Source organism: Opisthorchis viverrini (genome assembly GCF_000715545.1).
Source record: "Opisthorchis viverrini unplaced genomic scaffold opera_v5_88, whole genome shotgun sequence".
Taxonomy (NCBI): domain Eukaryota; kingdom Metazoa; phylum Platyhelminthes; class Trematoda; order Opisthorchiida; family Opisthorchiidae; genus Opisthorchis; species Opisthorchis viverrini.
Genome location: NW_008751745.1, coordinates 936055 through 957970, shown reverse-complemented (window position 1 = coordinate 957970; position 21916 = coordinate 936055). Strand labels below are relative to the sequence as shown.

Below are 21916 nucleotides of genomic sequence, written 5' to 3'. Positions count from 1 at the left end.
ACCAAAGTCTATCTGTAAAGTGAATACAAAGCTGTGTCAGCTGAAGTGACTGTCACGAAAGTGGATGATGTAAGATTTAGTTGAAAACGAATAGAGAAGGCTGGAGGTTGTGGTTTCAGGACAATAATGCCAGTTTACTCAGATCACTGTAAACAAAGTTAGCGCTGTATGACCAACCAGCTTTTCTCACGCTACTAGTTGCTGAAGCTACTCTCGCACCATATTTAACGGAAACACATGCCCTTATTTTCGAGAAATACACTCATTTGCAAATCAATTTGGTTTTCACGAGAGACTCAACTGAATCTCTTGTTTCTGAGTAGTTTCTTTTATGAAAATATACTGCGATATCTCAAATATCGTGCCAACTGAAACATGAGGCGGCCTGTGTGCAGCACTTTCAGTTGTAAGATATCATAAACGAGAGATTCAGTTGGGTCTCTTGTGAAAACCAAATTGATTTGCAAATGAGTGTATTTCTCGAAAATAAGGGCATGTGTTTCCGTTAAATATGGTGCGAGAGTAGCTTCAGCAACTAGTAGCGTGAGAAAAGCTGGTTGGTCATACAGCGCTAACTTTGTTTACAGTGATCTGAGTAAACTGGCATTATTGTCCTGAAACCACAACCTCCAGCCTTCTCTATTCGTTTTCAACTAAATCTTACATCATCCACTTTCGTGACAGTCACTTCAGCTGACACAGCTTTGTATTCACTTTACAGATAGACTTTGGTGAACCTCTTGCGGGTCAATAGGGCTTAAATATCGCTGTTGATCACGTTAGCCAGGTGACGATGAAGTCCACTGAGATCTTCTGTGGGGAAGATTTCTGTATCCCACAACTTTACGGAATCGAAAAGGCCTCCCTGAGTTTGTTTCTATAGACCGATGCAAATAAGCCGACTCAAGTGCTTCCGGAAGAAGTTACACGTTTCACCATCACTTGGTGATCGTATTCAGTGAAAATTACTCCGAAATTACGACACGTTTACCTGCTCTGGCGCTGATCCCACATTCCATGTGGTGGCTTTTAGCCTCGATCAAGTGTCTGCAAATTCAACGCATTCACACATTCATCGGCTTTGTCAGTTAAATGGAGTATGGATGACGACAGCAGTTTCCATGTGACGAATCTTGTCTCTGAGGCTGAGTGAAACATTGGGGCGTGCGACATATTGGGCTCTAGAGTGTAATGCAGGTGTCGGGAGGCATAGAACAAATGGCACAACAGCCTGCAGGTTTCGGAAGATCAGGGAACCGTTAAAAAAGGAATGCCTCAGATATGCTGTTGAATGAAGGTTGAATGTTGTTGAATGAATGAATTTTTCAGGCAAGTTAAGAGTAATTCCAATTTGTGGTGCACGGCACTGGATATCGAATTGAAAGAAAACTACTGAGATCGACTTCTGTTTGATCAAGGGTGACCACCGTCCTGGTGAGTTTCGTTCAGATAGAATGACTATCCTCTGACTTTCTGAATTATAGTAGGCTGACGAAGGGATGAAACAAAAAAACAATTCTTTGAACCGGAGAAGATAGCGGATGAAACCTTCACAGTTTAACGCCCATTTAAAACGGTGTCAGATTGAATTCAAAGAAGTTAATAGTTTGTTACACAACCCCCTGGACGTGTTTAATCCACATGGTAACAGGGAATAATTTAAGTACGTTTCAAAAAAAGCTAGTAAGCCCCTGGCCATACTCCTTCCGTGACATTTGAGCCATACTTTGCGGGCAAGTCACTTTCAGACGACAATTTCGCAGCAAGGGGTCAAATTGCCGTAGAGAAGCTGGAGAAGCTAATGAATTTGTCCATCCATGTGCACACCAACAAAGGATTTGGATACCAACTTGGATACCACATGTGGAACAACATTCGTTGCGGACGTGAATCTATCACATATACACCGAACAATCTTTACAACTGAATGCCTCAAGCCATTTGAAACCCCATGAAGAGAAATTGCTCAATTATATTCTGGAAGCATACATTCTGGAAGTGAATGACAGGCCAAAATTTTTCGAAAACATTTACAAAATTCATGAAATTTGCCGGCGAAATTCACGTCTACCCGATTTTTCCGAAACGCCGCAATCTTGAAATTTGATAGAAATGACAAAAGTTTCTTTGCGTTTTAAAAACTCCGCCGTGGCATATTCCAGTTGCCAGGGGGTAGAAACAATAGGTCGGACCAAAAAAACAGATTGAAGAGGGAATTTCACAACAGTCCGAAAGGAGCGTAATTTATTCGCGAAATACACTCACTTGCGAATTAATTTGGTTTTCTTGGCGGACTAGACCGAATCTTCGTTTCCAATATTAGTCATCAGTGTCGGAGTTTTGAGTAGCCTTATGAGTAGTGAGTTACATCTAAGCATGATACGCTTCCGAAACAGACAGAAAAACCTCACAGTTTGTCGTAAAAAAGGTGAGAAAGTTAGCTATCCCCTGTAAAATTATGTATGCATGAAAGTAAATTTATTCTGACAGATGGTGTGCTATTGACATGGCCAACGAATTACCAGCATGCTGTTGTATGGAGGTAACGAGCCAATGCGACTTCTTCCCGACGTCCCCCTTTAGAGTCAGTACACTGTTGACGCGTATCGATAATCATCAAAAACCATCTCACCTGAATAAAGAAAATAGAATGCAAAAAACTGCGACCATGGACAATCTGAAGCTCTAGGGATTAATAGCTGTCGTTAGCTTGTGTTAAAAAAACTACATGAAGAAATTCGCGAATTTACACTCATTTGCAAACTAATTTATGAATTCGCGAATTTACACTCATTTGCAAACTAATTTGGCTTTTCGAGAGACTCATCTGGAACCCAGTTTGTGATGTTCTAAATGAAGAAATCTTCAGGTGACAACTCATGATGCTGTACGCTAGATTAGTCTTTGACAGCCGTTCCATTTGTTTCGGCAACTTTAGTTTCTCTTTATCGCAGCTTGATCACGGAAGACGCTGCTGACTTTTGGAAATTGAAGTTAGTTAAAATGACCACGTAGATTCTAGTTTCGATTACCAGACCATTGTGTTTGGTCACGCTCATTCAAGGGGATATCAAGGAACAACGAATGGTGGAATCTTGTGAGAGTATAACAACGTAACTTGTATTCTTCCGTATCCGTTCATCATCAAAAGTGATGCGAAAGCAGCAAGGCCAGGTAATGGTAGTTTCAGCCATAGACTCAAGAAGCCATCATCCGTTGAGCATTGGTTTCTTTCGCCTCTCCACTGCTGTTTCAGAGTATCACATAAAACGGTTTGCCCATGGCAAACGGAAAAGTTTTTGTTTATCTGGTGCACAGTGCACATACGGCTTCTGTTGGTTAGGCTGCTGATATGCTTGAGTGGACCACTGTGCATCTAACCGGCGAGGTAGAAAAGCACCTAACTATTCCAGCGACCTGAGTTAGGTGGGTGATTGTTCCAGACAACACTCAGTCAAGTGCACCTCTAAAGACAGACCGTTCAGATTGTGCGCCATTTCCAGCAACTGGTACTAAGGATAGGTATTGTCCTTCGGCTGGGAAAAGAAAGATGTGGATCAAATCAGACAGTTAGGATCGGACGGAGCAGGATGACATCGAACAAGTGAATCTCTCCTTGTCCCCTCCAGAAATCCATTGTAAAATGTACACAGCAACGGCGCGAGTGAGAATACTCGAAGACCGGCTTCAACACAATGGACCTCTCCATGTGTTTTACAATAGACACCAATATAACCTAATACAGCTCTCGCACTATCCACCCACATACGCCACTTAAGAACGATACGAGCAGGCCGGTGGGTAGCACTTTCAAGGTGCTATCAGAAATGATACCTTATTAAACCTATAATGTTGTCAAGGCTGATAAGAACGCCTAAATAAAACTTCGGAGAAAACAAGTTGTACCCTGTAGATCAATTTAACTCAAGTTGCAATGGGTTCTCTCGTCGTCCTTCCTAACTTGACTTTCCATTGGCGCCACGGACTGGGGAAACACATGGGCCGAAAGTAATCCACTGTGCCAAACGGACCTTAGATGCAATAAATTCACGTCATTTGTTAGTGTCTAAATGGCACACGAACCTGAAAGAAAGTAAAACTTAGTTGAAACAATTGTAACACCCTCCGCTCAGGCCTACATATCCAAGGAAACGTATGTGCAATCGCTGATGAGTAGGAAATTATACAGTACCCCCCGGGATGGAACAGGTCGACTGAAGCATGTAATATGATAGATTTGGTACATCCTAAGGGTCGTAAATTAAAAGTGCACATTAACTGGCGTTATAAAGCAAGGAAGCCAAGCAAGACACGCTCTTTTGAACATGCAACTAACGTCCGTGCAATCCAGGAACTATGCGGATTATGTGAATTTTTTCGGGAAGTAGTGGTGAATCATCAAACCGGAAATTTTCAGGATTTTTGTAACACAAACCTTGAGGAGTTGAATGAATGAATTTTTCATTTTGAAAACGCAGTGAGCTTCAGGGGTCGTAAAAATGAAGTCTCACCAATTTTCCAGGCTCAGGAGTTTCCTGTGTGGCTGCAAACCTTCCACAATTCGAAAACACCAGTCTGCTCCAAGATCACCGAACGCCATGCAACAATCCTGTGTGGTATGTTCTGTGACGTCATTTTGCCTGCACAAAGGCACAAAATACAGTACCTACGAAACTGGCCAACACATGGCCCATTCCGCTAGATAAAAAGGCTGTGGTAAGTGATCGGGAGTGACTAGGCTCAATTTTTGTCATAATACGATGTATTCTAACATTTTGCTCGGTTGGGATATAGTACCAGAGCATTTTCCAAGGTTACAGCCATCAAAGTACGCTGCACCATCACTTGGTGCTGTATCAGAATAACGCGTGCTGAACAAACAAGATATCTTGAGCATTGCAAAACAGGAGACGCCATTGACTTGGACGCTCATCAAACTCTTCACCGACAATCAACAACAATTTCCGGTTCCGACTTGCCACAGTGAAACTCATCTTATATTTCTAGCTATTCGTACCGATTTGTGCCAAATTTGTCGTATCCAGCATCCAGCTTTTACACGGCAATCAGTTTGGAGTTCTACCTCATCGTCTATTTTCCGTGCTAATATCCGCTGACTGACAGTTAATTCTGTTCAGAGTCACGCTATAAATTGCGGTCTGAACAACCACATCGCTGCAACAGTTGTGACATCTGCCGCATTTCAACATTTTCTAACATAGATCATTCAGGAATGCTGAATAGGACTGAGAGGGGAAAAAAGAAAAAACGGATCATAATTTACCTGCGGTTGCTGCTTTTTTTTCCAGACACACCGAGCTACTTCACTTTGATAGGTTGGATGGCGTCTACTTATGTGCGTGCATACATGTGGTCACGTGGTGTATGCAAGAACGGTTGTCACAAGATTAAGGGATGGCAAACGGAAAAGTGACTATAACACGGTTTGAATTTTAAGGATAAGCCTATGGACAGACTGACGGTGCTGCTTTAGGGAGCCCACTGGGATGTCTTTTCTCTAGGAATGTTTGGATGGTGAATACGTGACATTCAAGCTTCACAATGCGAACTTCACGTTGCCGACCTGGAACCCAGCTGAATACCTCAAATGTGACGTGGCAGTTGAAACATGAGGCGGTCTGGTACAGCACATTCAGTTGCCTGGAAACATCACGAACGAGATATTCAGCTAGGTTCCAGGTGAGCATCCCCAAAAACCAAATTTGTTTGTAAATGAGTGTATTTCGCTAAGTTCGTGCAATTTGGTTTCAAGTAAAACATAAGGTTGATGGAACCTTGGGGACTGGGCCTACCTGATGAGCCCCACAAAGGGCGAGACCGGTCGTGGGCTGTCGAAGAATTTTCAGCAAACTTAACAGTAGTGCATTACAAATATAAACGTATCGCGATATCTCGAATATTGTACCAATTGAAACATGAGGCGGCCGGATGTAGCACATTCAGTTGCTGGGAAATACGATAAGCGAGATATTCAGCTGGGTTCCAAGTGAGTCTCTCGCAAAACCAAATTTGTCTGTAAATGAGTGCATTTCACTAATTCACGTTGATGGCATTTTACTGCTACCAACGATAGGCATTTCCAAAGCTTCTTTAAAATTTTTGATTAACTTCTTCTAACCTTTATACAAGCGTACGAGTGCCAGTCAGATGACAATAGTTTTTTGTACGTAAGCATGTCGATAGACGTTTTCTGAGTCAAGTTTATCACAAGACTAGTTGGAGTTGAGAATACTTTAGCTCTGAACCGAATGCATATACACGTGAACCGGCAAAAACGTTTTTTTTTTGAAAAATACACGAGAGATTCAACTGAATCTCTTACTCATGATATTCTTCAACCAAATGTGCTTTACAAAGGCCACCCGATGTTTCAGGTGGCACGATATTCGAGATATCGCAGTATATTTTCATGGAGGAAACTACTCACAAGGTGCTTTCGACGAGTTTTCAGCATCCATTAGAAAAAACCTTGGTTTACAGAGCAATGTGGATAGGTGGTATGAGGAGTTTGTTGGCTAATTGCTATCCCGTCCGCTTTAATGCGGTCCAGAAAAAGTCAGAACAAACTTATCCCGCGGTCCAAGGAGCAGAGAGGAGTAGATTTCTCTCAGTTTACAGACGACATACAGCCGAACAACTCACTCCGACCTGGCTGATGCAATCAAACAGTACGAGTCGGACGTTAAGCCGAAACTGAGTCATCCATCGCGAGACCTTCCCTTGATGCCGGCTATCGCACTGAGACTGCAAACTGCGTCCTAGGTTGTTGCAAACCTGAACCTCAGGTTGCTGGCAATTCCCGAGGCCAATAAATATCTACTTTACACTTGTTGCTTACGTTTGCAGCTGAAGACGAGGAAAGAAGCTTTAACATATCATGACATTTGTCTTCTCTGTGACTTGATAAGATGGATAGAAGGAACTCAAGATTTTAGACTTTCTACAGCATAGAAATGGTGGTTAGCGGATCCAGTTAATATTAAAGCAGGAAAAGTTATGAGACCTCATCTCACGGGCACAATCCACTTGAAATCCACAGCGTTTTGACCACGCAAAAGCTCGTCCGTCTAACTATCTCAACTTCTGAGCGATATCGGTCATATCATTCGGTCCACTATCGAAATCATGTGATTTTCGAGAAAGATTTTAAGGTACTGCGCCTAAGTGAGACCTACGCAAGTGATAAAATTAGACTCCATTTTGCTCATTTTGTCTTCGCAACACATCCAAAAGCACATTGCTATGCTTATAGTTTTTGGGCTATTCAAGGAACTGCTTGAATGGGAACCACGTTACGCATCTATGGAGCAGTAAACAATAACTAGGGAAATAAAGAAGTGTGGGCAGAAGGCAGTTATTTTGTTAATAACGCCTAATGTACGATGACGAGGAAATATTTCCAACAGTTGCCTCCGCAGTTTATCGCAACGTGGTTTATTATTAAACTGACAATTCGAGTCTGCAGTGGGTTTCCACGTAATGTCGAACCAGGGCCAGGTTAAGGTTGAGTAGTTCAACATTGGTACAACAAGCATTCAGCTTCGGAAGGGGCTAAGAAGATGCTGAGGCAACCTCTCACGGTAATCCGTTGACACATTACCGGAGCCCATAAGCATCATAGCATCAGTTTGCTACTGTCCATCAGCTGTCCTGATGCGTAAACAAGTATTTAGTGCACCTCTCACCACTATAAACACCCCCTTCACGGTTGGTCCCATAAGTGAAACCCAGTAGGTGGGCTTCCGCGCGCACGCACACACACACAGTGGCAAGCTATCCACATTCAGTATCGCGATTTCCTATTTCTGCTTGACCAATTCCTCAGTCTTTCAACGTCCTCCTTGCTTCTACGAGTTTGCTCTCAACAACCCATATGTTCAGACTGCACGATTGAGGTAATTCTTTCGCTTCTCTATCTGTCGAACGTGAGAGGGCATCAACAGAGGGTATTCAGTATCGCGATTTCCTATTTCTGCTTGACCAATTCCTCAGTCTTTCAACGTCCTCCTTGCTTCTACGAGTTTGCTCTCAACAACCCATATGTTCAGACTGCACGATTGAGGTAATTCTTTCGCTTCTCTATCTGTCGAACGTGAGAGGGCATCAACAGAGGGTAGGGAGTTTGTAACCAAATATTCTCTCTCACATACACACACAAACACAAGCCAAAAGAGCCATCGAGATTCCCGAAATGGGCGTCGTATAGACCAGCGAAAGACTTGTGTGTTGACGACGACAGGTAAGACACGCAGCGCTGACGGTTTGCCTCCCCCCGCCCCCGCAAACTGAGTCAAAGCGTTGAAGTTGGGTGTGGCGAAGAAGCTGAGAAAAATGAAATGTTTATCCAATCATGCCGAAGCTGTGGAGATACCAAGTTTTTCCAACCATCAAAGATGACAGCTAGCAATTTCTATGATTCGGAAGGTAAACATCAAGTGTTTGCGGCATATCCTTCGATGAAGTGGGAGGCCCACACTTTGTGAATGAGGTTTTAGATCAGCGGTGTACTTCATCTGCGTTTTGAAGATAGGTCATGCATCAGTAAAAGGTGTACCCTTCTTGGGCGGCCCCTATATCTCGAGTGGACTTTTTGATTAAACAGGTTTTACAACTGTCAATCAGAACGGAGGAAAGAACGGAAAATAGGAAATCGTCTCTCAGAAAAGCAAAGCGATTGCCAACTGATGGTATCCATTTATTGCTTCTGCCGAGTATGGAACACACACAGGCTTGCTTAAGTCGACTAGACGGCATACAGTTGTTTTACAAATAAGATATCTGAAAATGGGGTTTTAACCAAGATAATAGACTTGGCTGTTGTAGCCTTTTGCATTTGCGGTGTTGTACAACAAAACTTTTGCTCGGTGTTTCTGAAGGACAAAATGAAATCAAAATTGCACTTGGACCGCGTTTTCCCTGACCTGTGACCAGATTCTCCTCACCTAATATGAAACGCACAGCAGTCGGTTCGGCGATTTTTTCTTTTCTTTAACGGCAGGATATACTACTCCGGAATTATGCGAGGTCACCTTGCCACGACGAACAACGTCCGAGAGGTTTAAGAAATCAGTCGACAGTTTCAGAAACAAAGCCAATGCAACGGGAAAGCGAGCTTCAAAATCATTTAGCTGTAACAACACCTTCTGTCATCATGTTTATTGAATTTGGTTGCCTAAGTTAAAGGTTCTCCACATCCTGGTTTCTGCTCCATAACTTGTCCTGTTTGGAATTGCTATGCTACTCTGGTAGCATATGACGCTCCTGGTTCATACGGAGAAGTTGAGAACTCCAGTTCCCATATTGTTAGCGCGAGCACAAAACGAAGGTCACTTTGCAATGCTGTAAGCCTAGTCAGTCGGATTGACAGCCTGTGGTCAGTTGTTGCATGCGAAAACGCACAAAAGTCGGAATTTGAATAAGCTGTAATACCTGCAAAGTGAAGACAGATTTATATTATAATCTCCCTTGAACGCATGATTTGCGGAGTGTGAGGTGGGTAAACGTCCGAATCGTACGATGCTGGTAAACACACCAAAGGGTGAACATGATACTGTAGTTGTGTTGCATTCAGATGCAGCCTTTTTGTCTGAATTATCGTCGTTATCCTGCTGATGCATTCCATCCGCAAACGCAGTGGCGTTACTGCTGTTTGGTTCTGGCAAGGTAGGCCGAGGGGCTTTTCTACACGATCATATGGCGTGATGTTCGATACTGATTATGATCATTAGTCAAGTCCCTGGGTTTTCTGAAGTGGGTGGCCTCTCAAGCGATGCGAAGTTTTATGCAAATCGAAAGAGAAACACCTGAAATGGACCCTGAGGGGATTAATTCTAAGTATGGTTATTAAACGCCAACAATGTCTTGAAACCAGCTGTCTGTTTAACTGAACAACTGACGATCAATACGGCACCGCTGAGAGTGAGACACGTTAGCCAGAAAGGTATACCATCACATACGACTTCGCTCCGGTTACCCGAAACGGCTCATTCGGCATCATATCATCCTTAATGGCACACACCCCCAAGTATTTTGCCCTATTATTAACCGGTTATCACTGATGGTTACACAAGATACCTACGCCGTTAACAGTGATTCTGAGAAAAAACTCTGAGAGCTTCCATTTCACTGCTTATGCAAGAAGCCGTTGTATCGCATTCGGGATCAAGGTTATCAGCGCGCACTGTGATTGCAACTGACCGAAGTGAGATAGCATTACCATAGCATTAATATCTCATAAAAATAAATGTTCTTAGCAATTACCAATTCATTCTAAGCAAACACTAGCAGCGTCACTACAGATAGCATTCTTATTTTAAAGTGGAAATCATGGATTTCTAGGTGGGGGCTTGTAGACTGCAACATTTCTGGAACGCCATGCATACGCAGGACGACACAGAAGAGGGATACTTTATTTCTAGACAGGACTTCCACGTTTCACTCCGTTATTTGCCTTTCTTGAACGCATTTTTGCCTCTTGCTGCAGCGAGTGACTCGAGATAATTGCATTGGTTTTCACGATTAAATTAACTTCTGGATATACTACTCGCAAGTGAAAGTAGTCGGCACTCAAGAGAGAATACCATCTCTAGAGCGGTTTTGCTATGAATGATTACAGCGGTTCTAGAGTATCGCTGTGCCGCTGGATCAGTCTGATGAATATAAGTCTGGCGACAATCGCTTTGGGTGGTCAAGACGGCCACGTGACCTGTCTTTATAGACATCAATTACCCAAACCTGCCACAAATGACATGACATCTGAGCCGTCGTGTTTGTGCATTCCTCACCTTCCCATTTTAGGCCGCATCACATGAGCGCTCGTCGAGTTGCCACTGAAATTGCTCCGCACAAGATATCCCACTCATTGATTGTGGTTTATTTTAATTTTGAAAAACTCACTTTTCAACTTCCTTTTCAGGATATTAGGCAAAACGTGTCCCAAGTTAATGCATAACTTGAACGCATAAGAAGTTGCAGGTGAAAAGCCTCCTTTTATACACATTAATTCCACATTTGCGTCACAGGAAGAGTGTGGTGGTTCCTCAACGAGCAGGACTCTTGACCATCTCGCTCCATTGCTTGTTGGTGGTTTGGAGAAATCAAACTTGAGTTGCCTTTGTGACACAACTTTACACCCAAACATTTAGAAATGTCCTTAAACATATGAGAAGTGCTTAGAATTTACCATTCGACTACCTGAGCTGTTTAATCCTACATACAGCACAATAAGATACCTCAAGATCTTGGACGTCAACTGGATGGCAGCCTTCGAATTGCATACATGATTCCCGATCCCCAAAACCAAGCGATTTGTCTGACTCTGCATTGAGTCCCTTCTGGGCAATCTATCCAAATTTGAAGACTGAATAACCCACAAGCGCGTTTTCACTAGGGAAGTGATGTGTCAAGGCCATACATAGTTGACATCCAGCTAAAATGTACTATGATAACTGAAGCTTTTACTCCTTACACGTACAATGGATGCTGAGCAAAGAATTCACCCTTCGCCAGACTGAGCAACGTTACGCATGTTTAAGTCTAGTCGTCCGACGGCCGGACGCCTCCCTTATGGGAATACAGAACAGGAGCCCAATCCTACAGGTTACACTCAGTTCTCACTCACTCAGTTTCTCGACGATGGAAAATGAACACTTTATAGAATTTGAGCGATGAAGTCGGTAACCAGGATGACATCACTCAACTCAGATATTCATTCGATTGCTCCGTTGAAAGCTAGCGGACCCAGCTAGTGGTTCTGACCTGTAAAGACTGAGCAAAAGACAACAGCAAAACGGCCGTATTGGAATTGTTTATCCAGTTATGTTCCACAGGTGAACGCACGTTGATCCGTCGACGACCCCCCCCCCCAAAAAAAAAACTTAAGTTATTTCACGGCGACTTCCTCCTTCCTGAGTTGGCTCCATTGATATCTAGGATCGTTGCTGCTCACGCGGCACGATTGCCAGCAATGTACGAGCACAACGTTACTTGTTTCAGTTTCACTGTTTGACCTTATAGAACACCTGCAGACCAAGTAGTTGAACGCCGGCCTTGACTTTTGTGAGTCAGATTTTCAACTGCTCTCCGGTGCGAATGCGCTATCGTAAGTAAAACAGTGGTGACAAGCAGTTCGGAGTCCGGTCTATCGAGGACAAGTTGCAGCCACTGGAGCAGTTTGGAGGTGCAAAATGCTATACTAAAAATACCTGACACCATAATTGGACGCGCTGTCGTTTCAACGTACCTTGAGTATTATCCTTGAGCATCAGCGGTCAAATTCCGAGTATTCCAAAACCGACAGTTAGGTGGCCATTTCACGCCTGCGTTAGTAGGGATCGAACGGTCGAATTTTACACACGAGGCTTCATTCAGAGGCCAATTACCGATCGGTGTGCGGCTGTATGAATGTCTTAGCGTTGTCGATGTTAACGGCCCTTTCTAGCGGTGTTTGAACAACCATTTTTAATTGCTGTGGTGAAATAAAGCACTCACCGAGTTGACTCAGATCGTCTGGACAGGCGGACACAAAGGCTAGTAATGCAGACTGGCTTGGTATTTTCTGTTTGCCTCACAGATGTTCTTCATTGTCACAGTATCTGAACAACTCTGACAGCGTTCGCGTAAGCTCAACTCGACATCGTTGAAATACAGAACCCCCTTTATGCCGAATCGAATAGATCTACGTCAACATATTTGGTCCGAAGGGGAAAGCGAACTGATATGTGTGCTCCCGATTGTTCCAGGCTTAGTTGACCGAAATGCGCGTTCACATAACTTGTGGGAATCATAACATCCGTGTTTTTTATTGAATGGAACAATTGTGACAGATCCTGGTAAATGCACTTCCTGAGCTGCTGTCTGTCCGACCTAATGTTGACACGATAAACGCACGCCGTCCACCTAGCCGAAAAGCTGGTTATCGGAATCCAGTCCAGTAAATGAGAGCAAGAGTTGCCTGTTGCCCAAGTGGACATAGGGCACAAACAGTGGAAGACTCAATATGAAAGAGATCAGTAGGATTTAAAAGGATGAAATTTAGACGCGGAACAACAGTCAACTAATTGAGCTGAGGCGGCATAGTTGGGAGGATTTGCCGAAAGGGTCGGCCAACAAAGATCTGCAAGGTGATACATTCCGGCTGCTCAAGTCCGCTAAGCAGGTTCGTTTGAGATACGGTATACGGAATCTTTGACTCGAAAGCCTGACATAAAAGGCAGTGACATGCAGGTTATTCGAGCAGCCGCAGTCCAGGGTTTGACTTAATAGTCTGACCAGCAACCCAGCAGGCGTGAGAGATTTTGCGCAACCTTTCCCGGCTCAACAGTCTGATCAAATTAGGTGCGGATGTTGGCTCAGCTCGAGGAAGCGGGGCATAAGAACTGGATGTTTGGATTCAGATGTCTTGGCTAGAACTGTACTAGGATTTTTAATAATAATAATAATAATAATAAATAATGTACCAGCGGTTATGGTCAACCATTGCGGAATCGGAGTGCACAGCTTTTAGGTCCAGTCTCTGCGACATGTTTTCCTTCTGGGAACTACGGCATCGGTAAACCCATAGATTTATGAATGCTGTCCGCTTGTAGAGAATTTCTTACTGCCTACGTATTTGTATCGCAGAGGCTAGTGCAACCGCATCCATAGGCTCACTCGGAAAACGAGTATTGTTGGGCTCTTAGGCATTTCACTCACTGTTAGAATTTCCTTCAGGATGTGCCTTCTTGAAGATACTAACGTAGCACTGTGGATGGTGAGCTTGTGATTCCTTCTTCGATGAAAAAGGGTCACTTGAAGCAAGCAAAGAATAACAACCACCCAACGAAATTATCCACTGTACTCTTTCTTGGCATCCATATCACAGACGGATCCTACCCGGGGCTCCAAGGTACCTTTTGTCTAAGAAAGTACACAGCAACCAGTTGTATGGCACACAAACAACATAAAAACGCGAAAACAACTGCAACATGGGTCTATCTCTTCAGCATTGACAGAATCAAGGTTAGCATGTTTGGAAACAACATAAGGACGAGTGTCATGTACTGAATGTGCAAGTAGAGATTGCAGGTAAAGTGGCACGGGGAAATACAACCGATTCTATTCGACCGGGCCGATTTCGTATAGTAACACCGAGGAAAGTTGGGCCCAGAAAGGCGGTTGTCTTGTGAGACCCGAAAGATGGTGAGATAAAGCGCCACAACAAGAAGTTACAACGTGAATAGTTAAGCGTGGATTCGCACATATATCTTATCGCCGTCTTCCAAACAATAGAATCCAAATTCGCGTGTGTCCGAATCCAAGGTAACTTCCGTATTAATTTTCCGATGGCGTTCACCTTGAGCAACCAGATCGAAGGAGGATTTGGCAGGAATTTTGAATAAGCGACGTACCATCATTCTCAGGTGACCAACAGTCATTCGTCCGGGAATGCGGCGAGTTAGTTCTTTCTGATTCACAAATTTGGGCGATTGTGAGGACAGGAGTGTGGGAGATACATTTTTATTGTCTGGGTCTTCTAACACGAATGTGATGTTCATGAGCCCTTCCTTAAGCGATCGGGTAATCAACTAAATAGAACAGTAAGAAAACAGTAAATGAAAAAATAAGTCTAAAGGAAGTAAATGGTATGAGTTGTTCCGATTTGCGCTGGAACGGATACAAACATTACATGCAAATCCCTTAGAGCAGACAAAACAACGGGTTTTTATTTCCATAGATGTGATCAGAACAGTGCTTGTATTTGGACTTTAGTTATCCGCTACCCTTTCATGTTCACTGGCTTCAGTTTAACCACTGAATGAGTTTTAGATATGCAGCGTTGAAGGGTTGCGATTCTACAAACTGAAAAGAAAAAATCGTAGCCTCACATACGGTGAACATTTTTTTCAGCTGTGACACCGTTTTAGCGCCCAGCTGCCGCGCGACTCGAAGGGAGCACGAGGACTGAGATTTCGCTAAGTTGCTCAAGTCTAGGTAGGACCTATCAAAAAGCTAGGGCCAAACTCAAACCACAAACCTCATGGTTAGTATCTTCACAACTTAACAGCTGAGCTATCTCGGGAAGCAGCCGGGGAAAGGTAGAGTTCATGTGGCAGCAGTATCGCGCCAAGTTAGTAATAACCTTGGAGACCAACGGTAGATAGCACATGTCCAACGTTACGAGCGCACGACGTAAAACCCTAGGAGGTACACGCGACTTAGTCGCTAACCGTAACTTATAAGGACATCCGAAATAGTGGGACTCCGAGCGCTTTTTGTCACAGGGATTAGTTAAGCAATGGAGTATGACGAGCTTGTTCGTGGGGGCGAATGCTGTCTCTCCAAAACTACCTGAAGTAGCAAAACGTTTCTGATCCAGTGGTCCTGAGGAACGCTTCTCCGGAAAACGTGCGCTGCGCCGTATAGTAGACTCTAATTTGGAAGAGGAAGCTGAGGTCACACTGGCGCTAAAGGAACCAAAGGTTTGCACTCCAGTGAACGGGTGTTAGAAAGCATATAAGACTAGGTGGATCACTGAAATCGCAGATGAGCATGCCAATTCGAGCACTAGTGTCAGTGGGAACAGTGACACTGCCTTAATCTTTGAGAAGTGTTCCGACCGGTCTCGAATGCCGTTCAATTCAGCGAAGTATCAGATGTCGATTGGAGATTCGTGGGCACGCCGAGCGTGAAGGTCTGGTGGACAGGGAAGTGTCAAACGATGTCGAAATATCCAAATATTATTTCGGTCCGATGGGTCCATTAAAAACGTCTGTGAGTGAAATCACCAAGGTTAAAATTGTCTTGATCATCTTTACTGAAGAAAGACGCGTCGACCGCTTGAACTGCTATTCTGGCGACTACTTACAGCAATTGAGTCGAACTCACCGGTTGCATTGGAACTTTGGACGGTGAACTTGGAACCTCTTTTGGCTTCGAAGGCTTATGAGTATATATTTTCTCCTAAATGTCACTATGCTCTTGGTCCGGATGACCACCTACCGCGTTGTACGGGGATGGGGGTTAGTTCCCAGGTTAGGAGTTCCTGATTCATTTCTATCTAAATGGGGAAATGAGATTAGCTCGAACAAGTGCAATGAAACAATAACAGTGCCCAATTCCAAAATAGGGGGCCGTGGTGAATGTGGCAACAACGGGGATCGACTGACTCCAGAGCTGTAAAGAGATTCATAGCTACACTTGCCCTCTGTTGTCTCATGACAACCATGAGGCATTGAGTCTTGAGCAGCAAGCGAAATTTTCGCTTCCTGGAGATTGACTAGACCTTCACACTCTGTCAGGCGCCAGAGCAACGCACGCGACCCACAACTTTGATGTCCCTGGATTTCCAAGGCGCTTTTAACCCTTGACTAGCCGGTTCTCCTTTACACACTTGCACAGCAAAGAGCGTCCAGGAACTTTGTGCACATACGTTCGTTGTATCCACAGACTCTCGGCATGTGAGAGTCAGTAGGAGGCCTGCCGACAAAGGTGTTGCCCCGACAGAAATGCCAACAATCTATGCAATTTCGTGATAAACGAAACGAGCCCGTTTTGAAAATTCTGACGTATAAATAATTGCTGACCTATGGAATGCACAGACCACATCGTCCAGTCCCCGTCTTCGAGGAGGACCAGAAGGCACAAACGTTCTTGGATGGATTACTAAAGCATGAACTTTGCTTCTACAAAATGTAAAGTCACGCTTTTGGAATGCCATCAGTTGCAATTCAAGAAGAGGCACTGATTTCGCCCGTCATGAAAACTTTACAAGTCCAGATGACCGACTGACAAGTGAGGTCAGCACACGAATTCCTGAGGTTCGGATCACATTTGATAACGTGGCGACAAAGGAACGTATCGCTGGACTTCAATGGGCGTGTACAACAGGCTACGGTACGGGCCATTTTGTTTCATGATTAGGAGACGCGACCATTGTGTTTCAGGACTATGGCCACCGTAAGCTGAGGCCTACGAATCCGCAAATCCAAAATCAGAAGACGAGTGCTCGGTTGTGAAACAGGGACTCCAATCGACGAACGTATCCAGTACCAGGAAATACGGTGGTTTGGTCACACATTGCGCCCGTCAAATCACCGACTGCGGAAAACAGTGTTGTTTCCCGTACCTAATTTGGAGTTGTGCAAGCACAGAGATTGCTAGCCTTTGACCTGGAGTATGAAGGTAATTACAATGTTTGGGTAGGCCCTTCTTTCATACGGGGTTCATGTGAAAATCTCTGTGCTTGATTTGAGACGTGGTAAGACGGCCTCCAATGGATAGTACTGACTTCCCTGTTATTTTTTTTATTTAATTTGGTCTGAATGAGTGCCTGGAAGTGAAGGCAACTGCCACAGAAAATTTTCAAAGAAATTACGGATATGTGCTAACGAGGTGTTGAGAACCGCTGTTTCGCTATCCATAATGATGACGGAGCAGGGTGGAGACAAACACATTACTTGTTAGCTCCAATAAAAGCAAGATTCGAATCCCGTACTCCTCGCCTGGATGCGGAACTACTAGACGAAAGGCCATTCAAACCAGAAACGTGAGTCTTCCGTGTGTTACATTGTGCCATTTATAAAGAAAGCTTGTCTCTCATTTGGAGAGGCAAAAATTTAGTACAGTAGTGGAAAATCTCGGCTACTAGGTGCAGTTAGTCATGTTGGCTCCCCTTCCCCATAGAAGACAGCGAGGCAGAGTGACATGGGCGAACAGTTAAGTGGATAATATACACACTCATAGGGGTCCTGGCTACGAACACTGTCATTAACCAAATAAGCATATAGATGTAAAAGCAAGTAGAAAAAGCTAGTGAATTCGTGCACCAGCACAACTCTGTGCGCGCCCCAACTGATTCAGACAGCAAAGATCGACGAGGAAAAAACTGCAAAAATTGTCTGGTCTCATTACCTTGGATTCCCCATCATCTGGTACGCCCCATTTACTGCACAGCTTGACAAACACTGGATGCTCTTGTGCGAAATCCGGACTCATGGTAATGGCGTTCTTATCATCAACAGGTCCAGGACCAGTGTCTATTGGTGCACCTCCCGAGGACCGCCAGACTGCGCCATAACGTTTTAAGTAATCTAGCTCAGCGCCACGCCGTTCGTCTGGACAGACTTGGATCCGATTAATGCAAGACACGTGTGGAAGGCGAGCAATGAGTTCTTGTCGCGCAGTTTCTCTGCCCGCAAAATAGAAGAGTGAAGTGAACTGTTTTCGCAACTGAAACGAATGAAAGCTGGAAGCGGTTTCTAGAACAGTGATCCAGGAACAAATGGTAAATATCAGCATTATAAGTGAACACTCACACCGAAGACTCAAACGTCTCAGGCTGGTACATCTTGTGATTAATAATGCAGGGTAGCGAAAGGTTGGGTATTAATCTAGGGGAGAAATGACGCTTAAGAAGTGGATGCATATTAGCATCTCTCTCCCTTTTCAGTAGTCATCTGTGAATGAGGAGCCCGTTTGAGTTGCGACGACCCCTCTGATACGACGGAATTCACTTTCTATTTTGAACTCCTTACACATGGCAAGAGTGCTGTATAGATGATGGTGGAGATAGCGCCGCCCGCAGATGACAAGGAAGTTGCTAAACAAATAGGAGCCAGAGAAGCTGTATGAATGAACAGAACAAGTAACAATGGCGGAATCTTTATCATTCCCACTGCCAGCATAGTAACTTGGTTCCACCTGTCTGGGTTTCGTTCGCCAATGATGCTGAGTGAACGACGGTTGATATGTTAGGATGCTGAATCCGATAGTGAGGACGTGGATAGGGGGTTCGATCAACGCTGCCCAAGTAGTTCAAGAGGAGGTCTTAGATGTAAAATGTTTTTGTAAGTTGCGCGTATTAATAACCCATAAAGTAGTAGAGGATTTCAGTATCGAATATTTTGATACCACGAATCATTTTGAAACAAACTGGAAATGGTTTCCTTGAATCGAAATGCGAATTCCTCGTGTACCTGTATATACGACCTTAGATGAAAGGGAGCCCGAGAGAGGAGCATTGGTGTTCCACTATCTTAGAACCCGGTCAGTTCAGGCGTTTGCCTTGGTGGTCACCGTCCTTCCGCTACACGACTGTGGTTAAACTGGCTCGACCTCAGCCCTACAATGAATGTATTTGTTCTCGAAATTTATAGGAGCCAGAGAAGCTGTATGAATGAACAGAACAAGTAACAATGGCGGAATCTTTATCATTCCCACTGCCAGCATAGTAACTTGGTTCCACCTGTCTGGGTTTCGTTCGCCAATGATGCTGAGTGAACGACGGTTGATATGTTAGGATGCTGAATCCGATAGTGAGGACGTGGATAGGGGGTTCGATCAACGCTGCCCAAGTAGTTCAAGAGGAGGTCTTAGATGTAAAATGTTTTTGTAAGTTGCGCGTATTAATAACCCATAAAGTAGTAGAGGATTTCAGTATCGAATATTTTGATACCACGAATCGTTTTGAAACAAACTGGAAATGGTTTCCTTGAATCGAAATGCGAATTCCTCGTGTACCTGTATATACGACCTTAGATGAAAGGGAGCCCGAGAGAGGAGCATTGGTGTTCCACTATCTTAGAACCCGGTCAGTTCAGGCGTTTGCCTTGGTGGTCACCGTCCTTCCGCTACACGACTGTGGTTAAACTGGCTCGACCTCAGCCCTACAATGAATGTATTTGTTCTCGAAATTTACTTGTGCAGCTTCACAAAATTAATAAAGCAGAAAGTACCAGGGAGTAACGCAAACATTGCAAAGGTTTCTGTTCCACATCTCGAAATTTTTGGTGGACTCACTGTAAGCGACAAAATCGATAAGTCGAGCAACGAGCACCGAAGAATGGATCCGAATTCAAAACGAAAGTGATCCCGACGAAAATGTGCTGTACTGTATGACAAATTATCAATAAATCAATTAATGTACAACAAACCTTGACAGTTATCGACCGACAGTTAGAGCCACGACGAACACGGAGACGAGTATCAAGCGTGAGAAACCAGTTCGAAAAGTGCCAAAAATGTGAACTTAAACAAGTGATAATACGGTTCATTTGAGGAACCAAGAACATGTTCATAGTTTGTGCAACGCAATGTCTTAATGGATGGGATAGAGACGGGCTGATGCGATAATAATAAAATGTCAATGAAAAGCAGGCAGGATTGGGTGGGAGAAATTTTCAAACGTTTTGTGCGCTACACCGGCCACCAAATTTCTCCAAGCGATGCGTTGCAAAGTGATACGGGGATACGTTCAAGTAGGGCTCTAGGCTATGACGGGTCTAGGGGGAGAGAGAACGCTGACCTCTATGGGAATTCTCGGCATCAGACGTTTTCCATGCCTCACACCAAGTTTCCCAAGAAGCCTACACTCTACTCAGCACCCCTCAAGCCGCACAAGCGTCCGATGTCACGGCGTATAGTTCCAGTTGCTGTTTTCACGGAAGCCATTCGCACGATTCCGTCTGAGCTAACCTCACATGAAGTGACAATGCCTAACGGCCACTGTTCCCTTTGTACCCCATCACTAACCACCAGCACTACATCACCTTCTTTCAGGTACGAGTCTTCAGTAGCCACTTCTGTCTGACTTGTAATGTGGGTAGGTATTCCTTCATCCACCTTTTCCAGAATACGTCAGCTAGATAGTTCACGTGTTTCCATTTTCTAGTGAACTTTTCAGCATAGCTGCAGTGGGAGGGTATCCCTGTTTTCTCCTCTAATAGTAATAACATGTTCGGTGACAAGGCTAACTTGTCCCTGACATCCGANTGCGCATTACTTAGCCACCACTATCGCGCTCAGTACTGAGACTGCGAGTAAGGCGTCGTTTAGGTAATCATCCCCGTCGGGCCACCTTCTTCGGGGGAATCACAGAACGGGTGGATGTGAGATCCAACATAAATTGGGCCACGGCCTCGTTTTCGGAGATAGCCAAACTCTGAAATTCCTGTATTTTAGATTTGGAACCCGTTTTCCACCGGTCGACGGGTTTGTTTTGCGTTCGCAAGTTGTTTAAACATTTACCGCTAATAAACCACGTTGACGGCCAGTGAGTTAAATAGCGGTGAATGTTCTTGCCAGCTGCTGAAGGGGGAGCTGCAACAAGAGGACGAAGCAGGGCGTGATCCAACTCTGTACAGGTGATTCAAAAGGAGCTATTGTTTTGAACACAAGACCGTTATCTACGGACGGTTGATAAGTGGTCAACCTGAATGCTCTATTGGTGTTCCAGTTTTTATTGCCAAGGTGTTGTTCACTGACGACGAGAAGAAGGATAGTAACACGGTAGAGAGGATGAACTAAGTAAATCATTGTACACAAATGGTAAGTGAAGGTGCGCCAGGCTGTTCTGCTTTTCCCAGCAAGTAAATATTACGATGGGAAAGAGAAAAGCAGAGTAGGTTGCAAAGCCACGAGTAATTTCCAGATAACCGACCTGTAGAAAGCCCAGCTGAAATATCCAATAAGAGGCAGTATAGCTGACTTGCAAGCGGAAGTAGTCAAAGTTGGGCGAACCTTTCAAGAATTAGCCATTCCAGCTCTAGATGGCCAAGTGAAGCGAGCGACATTGACAGCAAAGCTTGTTGGTTTAAAACAAAGTCCCGACTTTTCTCTCTTGCTCAATCCGTCAACTCTTATGTTTCTTTCATGGCAGTTTCATAGAAGCCATGAGCTAAAAGGGTGCTCAAAATCATCTCGAGTATACTAAGTAGAAAGAACCTGAACCGGCTGAGAATACCCTACTTCAACAAAGTCTTGTAAACAATCGATGGAATTTTAAAATTCATCATCCTTTCGGGCGGCGTCGGAGGCGACAGATGGCGTTTCTGGCACGGTGGCTCCAGATAGGGTAAGCAAGGAAGGGTTAAGAAGGAAAACTAGGCTGGGAACACTCCGTCATTTCAAGGGCTATACG

General features: G+C 44.2%; 3 protein-coding genes across 3 annotated transcripts in view; 1 reads left to right on the top strand and 2 right to left on the bottom strand.

Annotated features, from left to right (window-relative positions):
* The window catches only part of T265_05004 (hypothetical protein), a gene marked incomplete at both ends in the record, with an annotated part of 44494 nt that extends 26016 nt beyond the window's left edge, over positions 1 to 18478 (top strand). The window contains 2 exons of the mRNA XM_009169894.1: positions 15821 to 16019; positions 18452 to 18478. Of these exons, the coding sequence (XP_009168158.1) occupies positions 15821 to 16019; positions 18452 to 18478 (226 nt within the window). The remainder of the gene's footprint in view (positions 1 to 15820; positions 16020 to 18451) is intronic.
* On the bottom strand, positions 330 to 5708 carry T265_05006 (hypothetical protein; the record flags this gene model as incomplete). Its single annotated transcript, XM_009169896.1, has 2 exons — positions 330 to 479; positions 5616 to 5708. 2 exons carry the CDS (start codon positions 5706 to 5708, stop codon positions 330 to 332), a joined length of 243 nt encoding a protein of 80 aa, XP_009168160.1.
* The window catches only part of T265_05005 (hypothetical protein), a gene marked incomplete at both ends in the record, with an annotated part of 27214 nt that continues 19271 nt past the window's right edge, over positions 13974 to 21916 (bottom strand). Inside the window, 2 exons of the mRNA XM_009169895.1 lie at positions 13974 to 14585; positions 17911 to 18187. Coding sequence (XP_009168159.1) covers positions 14241 to 14585; positions 17911 to 18187 — 622 coding nt within the window. The remainder of the gene's footprint in view (positions 14586 to 17910; positions 18188 to 21916) is intronic.